Source organism: Monopterus albus, unplaced genomic scaffold (assembly GCF_001952655.1).
Source record: "Monopterus albus unplaced genomic scaffold, M_albus_1.0 scaffold12.1, whole genome shotgun sequence".
Taxonomy (NCBI): Eukaryota; Metazoa; Chordata; class Actinopteri; order Synbranchiformes; family Synbranchidae; genus Monopterus; species Monopterus albus.
This window is the reverse complement of record NW_018127892.1, coordinates 4,753,246-4,765,795: the sequence shown is the minus strand read 5'-3', so window position 1 is coordinate 4,765,795 and position 12,550 is coordinate 4,753,246. Positions and strand designations below refer to the sequence as shown.

At 42.1% G+C, this 12,550-nt stretch overlaps 1 protein-coding gene across 2 annotated transcripts in view; it reads right to left on the bottom strand.

Moving 5' to 3' along the window:
* Positions 1–12,550, bottom strand: part of dtx1 (deltex 1, E3 ubiquitin ligase) — a 43,998-nt gene that overhangs the window by 11,127 nt on the left and 20,321 nt on the right. For both annotated transcript variants that reach the window (XM_020590484.1, XM_020590485.1), the window contains exon 3: positions 8,643–9,390. In XM_020590484.1, the coding sequence (XP_020446140.1) occupies positions 8,643–9,390 (748 nt within the window). The remainder of the gene's footprint in view (positions 1–8,642; positions 9,391–12,550) is intronic.

The window sequence follows — 12,550 nt, the reverse complement described above, 5'->3', positions numbered from 1 at the left end:
TTGTTTGAGGGTCATATAATCACTTCTAAAGGCCGTTTGGAGACACCAAGGTCTACTGAAAACACAGTATATTTAGAAGCACTCATCTCCTCTGGGTTACTTGGTTGCTTGTTAATATGCCAGTCAATTCTTATAAAAGAAAATATAAATTTTCACATTCTTTAAAAGGCCTTTCTTAAGTGACTCTCAAAATTATACAGGCATTGGTCCTGATTGTGCGAAAAACACTCCAGTTAAAATGTTTCACCACAGAGACAGCAGCAATGAAATAAGACAGGTTGACTCATGTACAAAGCACTGCAACAGATACTGATCTAGGATGACATTTTGGCTGGAGTTCATAGCAAACACAGATGACAAAGACAGTTGACTTATATACTCTTCGCTCTTCTCACTGAAGCAAAATACACAAAAGCACTTGGGGCATTAATACGAACATACAAGTTAGTGGGTGTCTTTTCAGAGGGCCAGAGCCTCAGCTCAACCAGCATCTCACAGCAGGGGCCACAGAGCAGCAGAAATGAGGTATAGTAGTTTTAAAATAAAAAAGAAATCACCTAAGCATTAACCCGACATTAGCTAGCTGCACAATCCAATTTTTGTTATTTCCCACTATAGTCATACTACAAATCTTTTAAGCAGATTGAAGATAAAATGTTAATTTCACACGTTTCCACTGTCCTATGCAGTCAGCAGCGATGTGGACTGTATCACCCACTGACTTGTGTATACTATGTGCCCCCTTTAACAGTGTTCAGGAACGACTCGTTTATAAAGGACTAAACAATTTAAGGAGATAGAAAATAGGGGCAGCTGTGGCTCAGAAGGTACAGCTGCCTTAGGCGGTTCAATTCCCAGCTTCTCCAGTCCTCGTGGTGAAGTGTCCTTGAGCAAGACACTAAATCCCAAGTTGCTCCAGGTGGCTGTCCCACTGGTGTGTGAGTGTAAATGGGTGAATGGTTAAATAGTGTCTAAGTGCTTTGAGTGTGCTTCAATGCATAAAAAAGCATTATACAAGTTTAAGTCCATGTACCATTGATGGCAGATATTAAACAAATCACATATCAGAACCACTCTAAATGCATAACATAATGCAACTTTTCCATCTGAAACTACCCAAAGCAGAAATGTCATCGTCACAAGCATAAAATACATATTTACCATACAATGTCTCACTAAATTAAATAAAATGAAAAATGCCTTATTGTGCAAAATGTCTAAGGTAACAAAAATAATCAATAATCTAAATAAAATAAAGAAAGAAACAGGTGTAAAATAGGCCACTGTTTATTGAGCCACTAGCTATCACTCAGCTACAGACACACACTACTTTACACACATTTTCAAATCTCTCTGCTCTTTGATCATGAAGCGAGGGAGGTCGCTGGCCCTGCAGCTATGAGGCATTTCACAAATCTACATCATGAGACTGAATTGATATTAGCAAGAGCCTCTGTTCCTGTACCAGGGGAAGCCCTTCAATAAGCTGAGTGCAGTAACTAAAAAGGGCTGCAAAGCTTGCCTGTATGGATTCAGATACATTGTGTCTCACGCCAGTGGACCAGAGACCAGGGCCTGACTCCTGCTGTGTGCATGACTGATGTGAGTAAAAATGAGTGATGTGCAGGTGTGATAAACACCTAATGTCAGAATGTTGAATGTAAGGGTGTGAAACCACGGCAGGTTAGATTTTGGCAAGCTGTAGTTTCAAGTTTGAATTCCACTGAGTGATTTCATACTTTCAACATCAGCAGAATAAAGTCACTTCCTGCAGTCTGTGCGCAGCTGTCTGTCACTCAGTGACAGAACCAGCTTGAGTCAGAATCTGGCAGGGTATTCTGTCTGGCACATGAAGTCAGGGATTGTTTACACAACCGAGGAACACCTTACCAAACATGAATATCTTAAGTAAAAACTAACTGGCTAAAGCAGAAACAAATTAGGTGCTGCTCTGTGAGAAGCGCTCCCCCTTCATTTAAACATGCATTGAGGCTTAAATCCAACCAAAACACACCATGAATAAGTTGCCTCCCTTTATGAGTGCATGTATAATTTAGGCTGTTCACAGAGAGTGCTGTGATCAAACAAATAATTTTCATTAGGAGAAGAAATGAGGCCAGCACATCAGAAGAGCCCCTAACAACATCTCACTGTGCGCCACACAGTCCTACATGCAGAGGATCTGTTGAGGATCTGTAACATAAGATTAATTAGAAATGCTTTTCATTTGTACTGCTTTCCAATTCTAGCAAAGTTCTTAATGTCAGCTTGAGTGCACTGCATAATAAATATGTGGATGAAACAGTTGCACAAATCCAAATCCACCAAAAAACAAGCAGCAGCTGATGATCATTCTGGTTGAAACAAAATAAGATTAATCTATACTGTGTTTATGGTTTACTTTTATAAACACAGACAGATCCACTTCTTGCACGCAGTTTCCAGTGGATCTCGTTGTTTTTTATAAACCTTGTGATTCCCCAGTGTGCTGCAGAAACCATTTGGTGCCCTTAACCAGCCAGTCAATCTCTAGTACATGTGCAGCTGCCACCCTCCATTTCATTCTGCTAAGCTCTTTTCACCTGACTTGTTTTCTGTCTTTCGTCTTTTTTAAGAAAAAATGTGCACCTCAGTAAGCACTGACCCTGTCCATCTTGGCTGTGCCTAGAACGCTGGGGTTTAGACACATGCAACCTCCTCACACTCTGCTGACAGACCCTAACTCCTATCTCCTGCTCTTTATTTCTATTACATTTGTCTAAAATATATTTTTTTAAAACTACATAGGTATGTCCTTCCCCTCGGTAATATTCTCCATCATCATGGAATGCACTTTCATTGCTACAACGATGACTTTATATCAGCTGCCTCCAAGGCCATCAACATCTGGCCATTAAACAACTTTCTAAAACTCAGTGATAATAAAAGCAAGGTTCTTCTCATTGGCTCAACACAACAATTTTCAGAACCGATCCCTTCACTACTTTCAACAATGACAGTCCAGTCCACATTACCACAATAAACTCTGGTGGCTTGTGCTCAGATCTTTCAGCAATTACATCTCATTAGTGTAAACAAGTGCAGACATTCCACCTATCTGATGAGACACTACTGCTGCAGCACTCTGAACTTTGATGAGGCATATTCAGCGAACCAGACTGAATTTTATCACCTCTGCATTTCTTTCACCTTGACAAATCTAATTGTTCTTTTTCACCTGACCTGTGTTCACTTGTTCACTCCCTTCTGTTTATCTTCTCTGCAGCAAAACAGCTGAGTCTGGCTAGTCTCAAACCTATAACAGAGGACACTAGCGTATCTTGCAAAAAAATACTGCAGAGAAATTTCTTATAGGTGGTATTATTTACATCTAATGTTGTAATCTCTAATCTCAAACCAATGCAGTTCTGTGATCAATCCAGCTCCTACACACCTAACCCATTAACACCACATTAGTTATGGCCTCTTCAGGTAAGGGCACAAGAGTTGCGTTCCCTCCTCTGTTTCCTGTTCAGCGCCTTCCTTCCTTTCATGAGGGACTCTCCAGCCTACCTTGAGAACAGACAGAGCAACATAATTCACCAAAGACCACATTAGGCCAAGTTAGGAAAATACAGACGGAGGACTAATAGCTCTCATGTGTTTATTATGGGATGAGAGGGAGAGAACTCCAGGACTGCTTAATTGCATATTGATGTGTGTGGTGGTTGTATGGGGGCAATGTGCTACACAATGCAGTTGACATGCCCTAAAAATAAGCATAAATGACACCAAGAATTTACAAATTGCATCAGTTTTGGTCCAGATGAGTTCTCATGATTTATTCATTAATTTCAATATTAATTTTATCTTATGGAGAGCGCCAGAGCAGTGCAACAGCCCACTGAGGGATAATGATCCATGTACTTGACACACAGCCCTGCAGTCAAAACACAGACGAGCAGTCGTCACACAAGCAGCTCATAAACACAGCCAATGGCAGTGTGCATGTGCAAAGACGAAAAAGCTTTTTCTGTCATCAGTATAAGACTGGACTTGTTCTTACCTCTCACCATTCATCTGTCTCCACACCTCACAAAACAACATGATACAGCACAATGATTTTGTCTATACTTGTAGCACAAGTCTTAATTCTTTTAAACATGTGTATGGAGGAAGTGGTATGAGTGCAAAAAAAATAAAATAAAAAGCCTAAAAAATCCCCAGAGATCTTGTGAAAATGCTTCTCTGTTCATTTTGCTTCCTCATAGGTCTTCTTACCTTTTACACAGACAGATAATTCAATATTATCACTTCTCAACTCAATGTAATCTTCAACTAGCAGGGACCCCACCCTAAGGAAAGGATGAATGCAGAATGAATGTTTGAATGCAGTGTAATGCTTATAGACCATGGTTTGGGGAAAAGGCTTTGGAGGTCTGCACCACTTCTGGGCACCAGTGGACCCCCAAAACCTTCTATTAGATTTATTCTATAGAGCCAGTTACAGCAGCGATGTCTCAGGGCACTGAACATAATCACTTCTGGACCTTACATTATTAAAGGAAACCCCAACAAATCCCCCTTGAGCAAGCACTTGGTGACAGTGGGGAGGAAAAACTCCCCTTAACTGAAGAAACCTCTGACAGACCACAGCTCTTGGTGACTGGCCTTCTGCCTCGACCGGTTGGGGTGAGTGGATAGAAAGAGATAAGAAAAGTGTTGAGACACAACAAACACAAGACAACAAAAAGATGGTGCAGACTCAGTGAAGTGATTAACGGTGGCCGGAACAAAAAAGAAAACCGTTATTGTGCAGTGGAGACAACTGGGAGGTCAAAGGAGGAAGAAGGTGGAGCCAAAATGGAGCGTCTCTCTATATCATCTGTTGACATGGTGCTGGGCTGTTCGGTAGGCCCTGATGACCATCTAATCAGAGGGCTACCACTTGGAGAGAGAAAGCGAGAGGACAGATGATATCTCGGTACCAGGAAAGTAGGGAAAATAAACAGGCAGCCTAGGTGCTTGGTGAAAAAGTGAGGTAGGAAGAGAACACAGAGTGGAAGGGGCAGCCCAATGCCCAAGGAATGAGAAATGAAGGAAAAGAATGAAAGGTAGGAAGGAGCAGTGAGTGTCCGGGCTGAAGAAATGCAGGAGGACACGGTGAGAAGCTGGAACTGCAGGAGGAGAGTTGTATAGAAGATGCAGGAGGAGTCCTCGTGGAACTGATGAATAAGGGAAACTGATAAGACAACCGCAGCCCAATAAGGAGGACGTGGTGGCCAGTAGTGTGACAAACGGGTAAAGTTGGTGGGGCAGGACCAGCAGGCAAAATCCTCAAAAATGGTGGAGAAGAGGCAGCGATGGAGCAGAAAACAGCACAGAGTTGGACAGGCAAATGGACAAACAAAACGAGGTGAGCAGCCACACAGGAGGGGGGCAATCTACCTTACAAAAAAGGGGAAGCAGAAGACTAGTTTGAACAGCTGGTTTAAATGTAACGAGGAATGGAAGTGGTGCGTGTTCAGGTGTGGTCCCGCTCCTGAACCTCAGATTACAATCCCCATTACAATGACCAGAAGTCTCGTACTGAGAGACTGTCTTTTACATTTCATGCATAAAAGATATCTTAGATTATTACCGAAATATGTCACACGTACTTGTTTAATTTTAATTTTAATTACATTTGTTGATAATATAAATATAATTTAGTGAGTTATAAACCATTTACTGCTTATAAACGTGAAATGGGGGTGGGGGTTAAAGTAAACCCATTTGATCCAAATGTATAAACATAAGATTTACTTTTTAAAATGTAATTTGGGATTATTTTATTAATAATATAAAATATCAATCAAGATAATGTTATGATAATATGTATAATACTGTTTTCATGTATAGCTGAATCAAGTAGGCAAGTTTATTGATTAGAAAACTGAAAGGAAAATAATGAGCAATTATTTTGATAACAGTAATAATAATCATTTTGTCAAACAGAAATGTTGATTGTTCTCAGATTCTAGCCTCTAAAAAGTGAGGATTTGCTGCTTTTCTCTCTTTATATCATTGTAAAAATGGGCATTTCTCTGGGAATTTTTCACACATTTCTGCCAGCTTGTTGATTAAACAATTAATCAAGAAAAAAAGCCCTGTAGATTCCTTTATACTGGAAATCATCTTTAATACACAGTAGGCTTGACCTTTTCCTAACATGGGCAACAGTGTAACAGTTTAACAAAACACAGCAGCATGCATTTGTCATTATTATACACGAGTTTGCAATCTTTGCAATCCACAGGCCTTATAGCAGGCGACTTGTAAAGGCAGCTGGTAACTGCCTGCCCAGTAAGACATGAGCTAAACTGATGTGTTGACACAAACCAGCAGATGGTGCCACTTCTAATATCTGTGCATGTAAGACAGATGCATGGATCAATCCCACTGCCCCAGCCCACCGCCAGTAGTTTCTTGAAACAATAAGACAATCAACATCTGAACTGCAGCCTTCATCACCAATGATACACAGGTCCTAAAACACACACCGTGCTGTGTTAGCTTATGCAAAGTTAAATCGATTATATGCAAGATGCAAGATATTGTTACATTAATGTAGTGTTAGGTATTTTTAGTCAGATAGAAATTAGATAGATACTTTATGTATTAGAAATGTTTAGTGGAGATAGGATGTCTAGTTAGACTGTTAAATGCTTAGTCATGCTTATGAGTTTCTACAGGGTACATCTGGTCAAGGATAACTAGAGAGAAGAGTTGATGACTGTCAGCAGACAGGGTGTTTAATATTATTATTATGACGTGTAGAACTGTAGCCTTAGCCATAATATGTTCTTATGTTTAAGACACGGTTGACGTTTCTGTGTAGTATGGGGCTAGCCCAACCGAGGGGATATAATGTATAGGCCTGGTGGGTTCAGGGTCTTTCATCTTACATCTGCCTGCGAGCAGTTTGGAGGTGCAAGATACCCGAGCGTGTAATGTTAACTTTACCTGTGATCCTTTGAATAAATCAGCACTGTTTTGAAGTTACTTGGACTGTCTCGTCTCTCAGAGTTAGCAATGGTACAAGAACCAAAGACCCACAGTAGCAAAAAGAAACCTGTAATAAGATATAGCATGGCTGTCTCTGTATGTACGACAACAACAGAAACCCATGTAAACAAGTCACAATGTGCCAAAATACCTTCCTTGCACCTAACACCCATTATATTAGGGTGTGGGTGTGTGAAAAACAGATCTGATGTTTTACTTTCTGTGTGGGTTCCTTTATCTGTCTGTAGCAAGCTTGTGGGAATGTGTGAGGGAGTTCGCATCTCAGTTTATGTGTGTGTTTGTGAGCTCTCATGTCCTGCTGTGTGTATGTTAACCACACTCATCCTGTATGTTGAGCCACTCGCCTGGGAACCGACATACTCACCCCCCTGCCTCTTCCTCTCTTGCGCTCTTGCTCTCTCTGTCTCCATAAAAAAAAACCTTTGTGCTGTGAGGTGAAAAAGTCACATTTCATCCACAACTTCACACACGCCTGAATTCTTAAAATACAGAAGAAACATCCTTGAGCAGAGCATCCTATGCTGGCTATCTCTGTAACAATCACAGTACAGAGATGCATCATTGCTCACCTGCTCGCTGTATGAAACAAGGTCATGGCCTGCTATGATGAACAAAAACCCTACACATTTCCTCTCAGTAACCTAGAATTAGGCAGCAGAAAGTGAAAGCACATGTGCCTGGGTGAATGACAGTATTATTCAAACATACGGTAAGTGTGTCTCTCCCCATGAGCGGTGAGAACAAAAAGGAATCAAATTAGATCAGGAGAGGGTTTATTTTAGTAAAAGAAAGCAGGATAGGGGACTGAAGAATTACTTACACCACCAGGCACTTCTTTTCCTCAGCTCCTTTCGCTAAATTGCTCTGAGGTCAGAGTGCTCCACTGAAGCTCCCATTTTTCCTTGATCCATTATTCATTTTTCCCCAATGGAGCTCTATCTCCATGGCAAATAGGTTTCCACAGCTACACCAGAACCCTACTTCACATGTCTGACCATGCATACACACACCCACGCCATGAAACAAAGCCTCAGTTACACACACATCCAGATATTCCACATGCTGTGTCAGACTTTTAAGCATCTCATGATACAACAAAACTAAGCTTAGTGTGGAAGTAACCAATTAGTTCAAAGCAGAAGCAGCAGAATGTTCCAGAGGAGCTGCAGTATTTCATGCCTGTTGGGGCCAACATAAGCTCATTATGGAGCAGTAACCATGGTAGACACACATATGGAAGAGAAGGTTTCTTCCTCAGTGAAGCTGGGAAAAGGAGAAGCAGCTGGAACCAGGACTTTTGCTGCAGATCCATTTACTGTACCACTGAGTTAACGGGAGTAGTCATAAATCAGCAGAGACATAGTAGAGAAAGACAGAAAAAAGTATAATACACCAGACCATGCAGGCTTTGTGAAGCAGACAAGCAGTAACAGAAAGTGTCACCTTAAAAAAAAAAAAACACTCATTTCCTCAGCTCAACTGTAAAGTCAACCAAATCTAAGCATGCTGCAATAAGTAATGGGCAGCTGCAGACTCAAGAAAATCTAAATTAGACAGTAATGGAAATGCATGATTCTGCTTGCAAAACTCATTACCCTGGTGGGATGGCTCCTCTGGCAGTGCCCATGGAAAGTCGCTGGGTCCCCGGCCGGTTCAGGTTATTCTGTCCGTTGATGGTAAAAGCATGGTGGACATGGGCGGATGAAAGAGATGGCATCACAGGGGAGCGGGGGAAGTTGGCACTAGACACTGGCAACTGCACCTGTTCAGCTTTGGCTTGCCCACCTCCTACACTTATGTTATTGTTGTTGGTGCCAGATGAGGTGGATGTCGGAGACCACAGGGACGTCCCAGCAAAAGTGTTGCTCTGCCGAACTACAGTGAGAGTTCCTGCAGCGCCTGGGTTGCCTGCTGTCCCTCCGTAGAGCTTACGTCGCTGAGAAGCCAGAATAGCATTAGAGGCAGCTCTTGTGCTGTTTACCAGGATGCACTGCTGGCAGGTGCAGGGGTGGCCAGAACTGGCTCCCACAGGCCAGGACTGTGACTTAGGGATGGAACCCATGATGAGGGGGTAGGCCAAGTCCATGCGTCGCCGCAGGCGTCGCTTGCGCTGGCTCTGCCTGTTGGTCTGAGACATGCTGTTGAAGTCGATGAGGTAGCAAAAGCCCAGAGAGGTCAGGTCCAGCCAAGGGTGCTGCTTCTCATAGGCATTCTGGATGGTCACACAGATCTCCATATCATATGGTGTCCATGAGCCATTGTCGTTCTCCCACTCCCACACCACGCCTTTTCCTGGGGCAGACGATGGCTCATAGAAGTTCCTCTGTACGGGTCTCATGGTGCCTAAAACCAAAGGACAGAGGAGGGAACAGACATGAGAATGACCACTTTAATTTGCTTTTCACTTCTATTTATGGATGTAAACCATTTATTTTGGTCGCCTTGTCTAGGTAAGCAGGACACTCAAAGGAGGGACAAAATATAGAAAAAAAAATACTGGTGATAAATGTGCAGAAGAATAATGAAAGTCAGTATTGATTTTTAAAATGCGAATTGTCGACATTCTGGTGGCATTACAGATTCAAGTCAAGTCAGTTTCAAGCATAACAAGGATACTCCAGTAATGTAGTCTGTCTCTTCTGTAAAGTTCAGGGACTTTTAATCTCTAATATTAGTAAAGCTCCCAAAACTCTGAATCCTACATGTCCCATAATGTAACTGAATATATAATTAGAACTCACTTGCCTCCTAAAAGCCAGGGTCTTTCAAACCCCTAAGGCAGGACTTCTGGTAATTCTCAAGCCTAAACTGAGATAACCCTGATGACATCACCCTCATGATGACTTTCACCAAGCATAACAAGAGATAACTCTAATTTTATGAGTATAAATCATATATATTTTCAGTGTACAGCTTCACAAATGCAGATCATTGCACACATCTTACCATTTCATTATATTACAACATTTATTTATTTATTTACCGCTGGTGACATTAACCCGAGGTAAGGTGTTTCAAGCTCATCAAGTAAGCTAGTAAGTGGCCAACTGATGGAGAAGAGCAGCAGCTCACCTGCCTGAGGGAATATGGTTGCAAACTACCATTAAAGCAATGACTCAAACATAAATTGTAATAAGCTGTGATGCACATGTTAGTAAAATTCCTTACCTCAAGACATCACACTACAGACCTGGCTCAGGCTGCACTCTACTGCTCTGTATGGTGACACAAAGGAGGCAGATGAGGAGCTGGCAGCTGTGTACCTCTGTCTGTCTACTGATGTCCACCTTCATTATAACACAGTTACTGTAGTCACATGGGAAATTAGGACACCTTAGCCTATTCATCTCCCTGCTGTGCGTCAGCAAGGGTACCCAGGCACTCCAGCGGAGATTGTCACCCCCTCTTTCCCCACCTAATTTAACGGGTAAATGCACACTCTCTTGCCAGGGAGGACCAGAGTGATAATGGAGGGATGGGAGTATGTGCACTGGATGAATGGGTGAGTAGAGGGGTTGGTGGGCAGTGGTAACCCCTCATCTGGCAGCCTGGTGCTGGCCCCAGAGAATAAAATGCATCAGCAGAATCAGCAAAGTCTGACCTTGAGTCACTGCTGCAGACTGCTGCTAAAGTATTTGGCGTGGCAGCTAATTTCATTTGGAGCTGCTGAGAACCACACAAACAAACACACACACACACACACACACACACACACACACACACACACACACACAGATGACTGCTCAGTGAGGCAGCTGTCTGTGTCTCTCACGTCTTAAGTCAGCCAGTCATCCACAACAGTCTCTGCCGCTTGCATTGACGCCTGCTCACAGCTTGCTCGGTTAATGAAAATAACAATGGTTTCCCTAAATTGATTTTAAAATCATTGATTTCCTGATAGTCAGTAATTTAGTTGGTACTTTTAGCATAGCGGTAGCAGGCTCTGCGACCGTGAGCCATACATCCAAACCCTTTATTACTGTGTTTCATGAGTTGAGTGTTTCTGTCTACCAATGTGTCAAACGTATTGCTCAGCAGTAAACCTAACACAAACTTCATAAATATTTGAATATGTGGATATGTTTTACTCCCAGACATCAATTTAAAGGTCTCAACTTTGAGGAAAGATAAACAGCATCTCTTTGTGAAAGCCTGTTAACACCGAGAGCTCTGACGGAGCCTGCTGTCTAAAATGTGCTCAGCTGAAAGATTTTCTACTAACAGTTCAGCAAAGCTCCAAGGCATGAGAGTTGGCAGTCAGATCTCCTCAGTGTAGTTAATGTGAGGTGAGGACAGTGCTTTGCTCAGCATTCACAGACCTAGACCCACTCTCATCCTACTGTTAGATTTGAGTCATAGAGCTAAGCATCTGATTTTATGAAAATACATGGAAATTATTGAAAATCTCAGAAGGTCCTTACTCTGTTTAATATGATAACAAAACACAATGACATGGTTTGCCATACAGCACTGTACAAACGTCTTAGGCCACCATTAGATTTGTTGTTTTAACAGTGTTGTCATGACTATTTATATGTCTTTATCAGAATACAGCTTGAAAATACAGGAAATAGGTACACAGTATTAAAAACACAAAAATATGTCAGAATAAATCAGCAAACAAACTGGATACTCCAGATGTGGCATTCAAGCTGTTCTAAAGAAATATGAAAAATCCGGAGAGGTCAAGGACAAAAACTGGAGTGGAAGATCAAGAAAACTGTCAATATCTGATGAGAAGTTTCATCTTTGATAGACCAGAGGAAATCCAGCAAGGACCTGGCAGCTTCATCTGGATGCCAAGTTGATCCTTCCACAGTCTGAAAAAGCCCGACCAGGAACGGCTTTTGTGGAAGGATAGTAGCCAAGAAACCACATTTCCAGAAGGAGACAGGAAGAAAAGGCAAAGACTGGAATGAGGATCAGTGGTAAAGAGTGTTATGGAGTGAGGAATGGAAGTTTGAAATGTTCAGGTCCAATCATCAACAGTATGTTGGAGCGAGGTAGAAGAATGAGAGCTCACAGCCGTCAGTGAAACAAGGTGGAGGGCCTGTCATGGTTTCAAGACATCAACACAGTTTCCCCCAAAGAATTCAAGCTGTGCTAAGGGAGGTCAAATACTGTGGACTGTAGAAGGCATTTTGTTCTGAACATTTTGTGTTTTTTAATATTGTCTATATATATGTCCTGTATTTTCTAGTTATATCTTAATAAAGGGACTAAGAAATAAATATACTGTAGATTATCATTACAGCCTTGAGATAACAGCAAAATAATGGTGGCCTAAGACACTAAACACACAGAAAAAAATTATAAGACATGAGTTCTAATAGCCCTGGGGACATGGAATGTCACCTCGCTGGTGGGGAAGGAGCCCGAGCTTGTGCAGGAGGTTGAGAGGTACCGGCTAGATATAGTCGGGCTCACCTCCACGCACAGCTTGGGCTCTGGAACCTTACTCCTCGAGAGAGGCTGGACTCTCTACTACTCTGGAGTTGCCCGC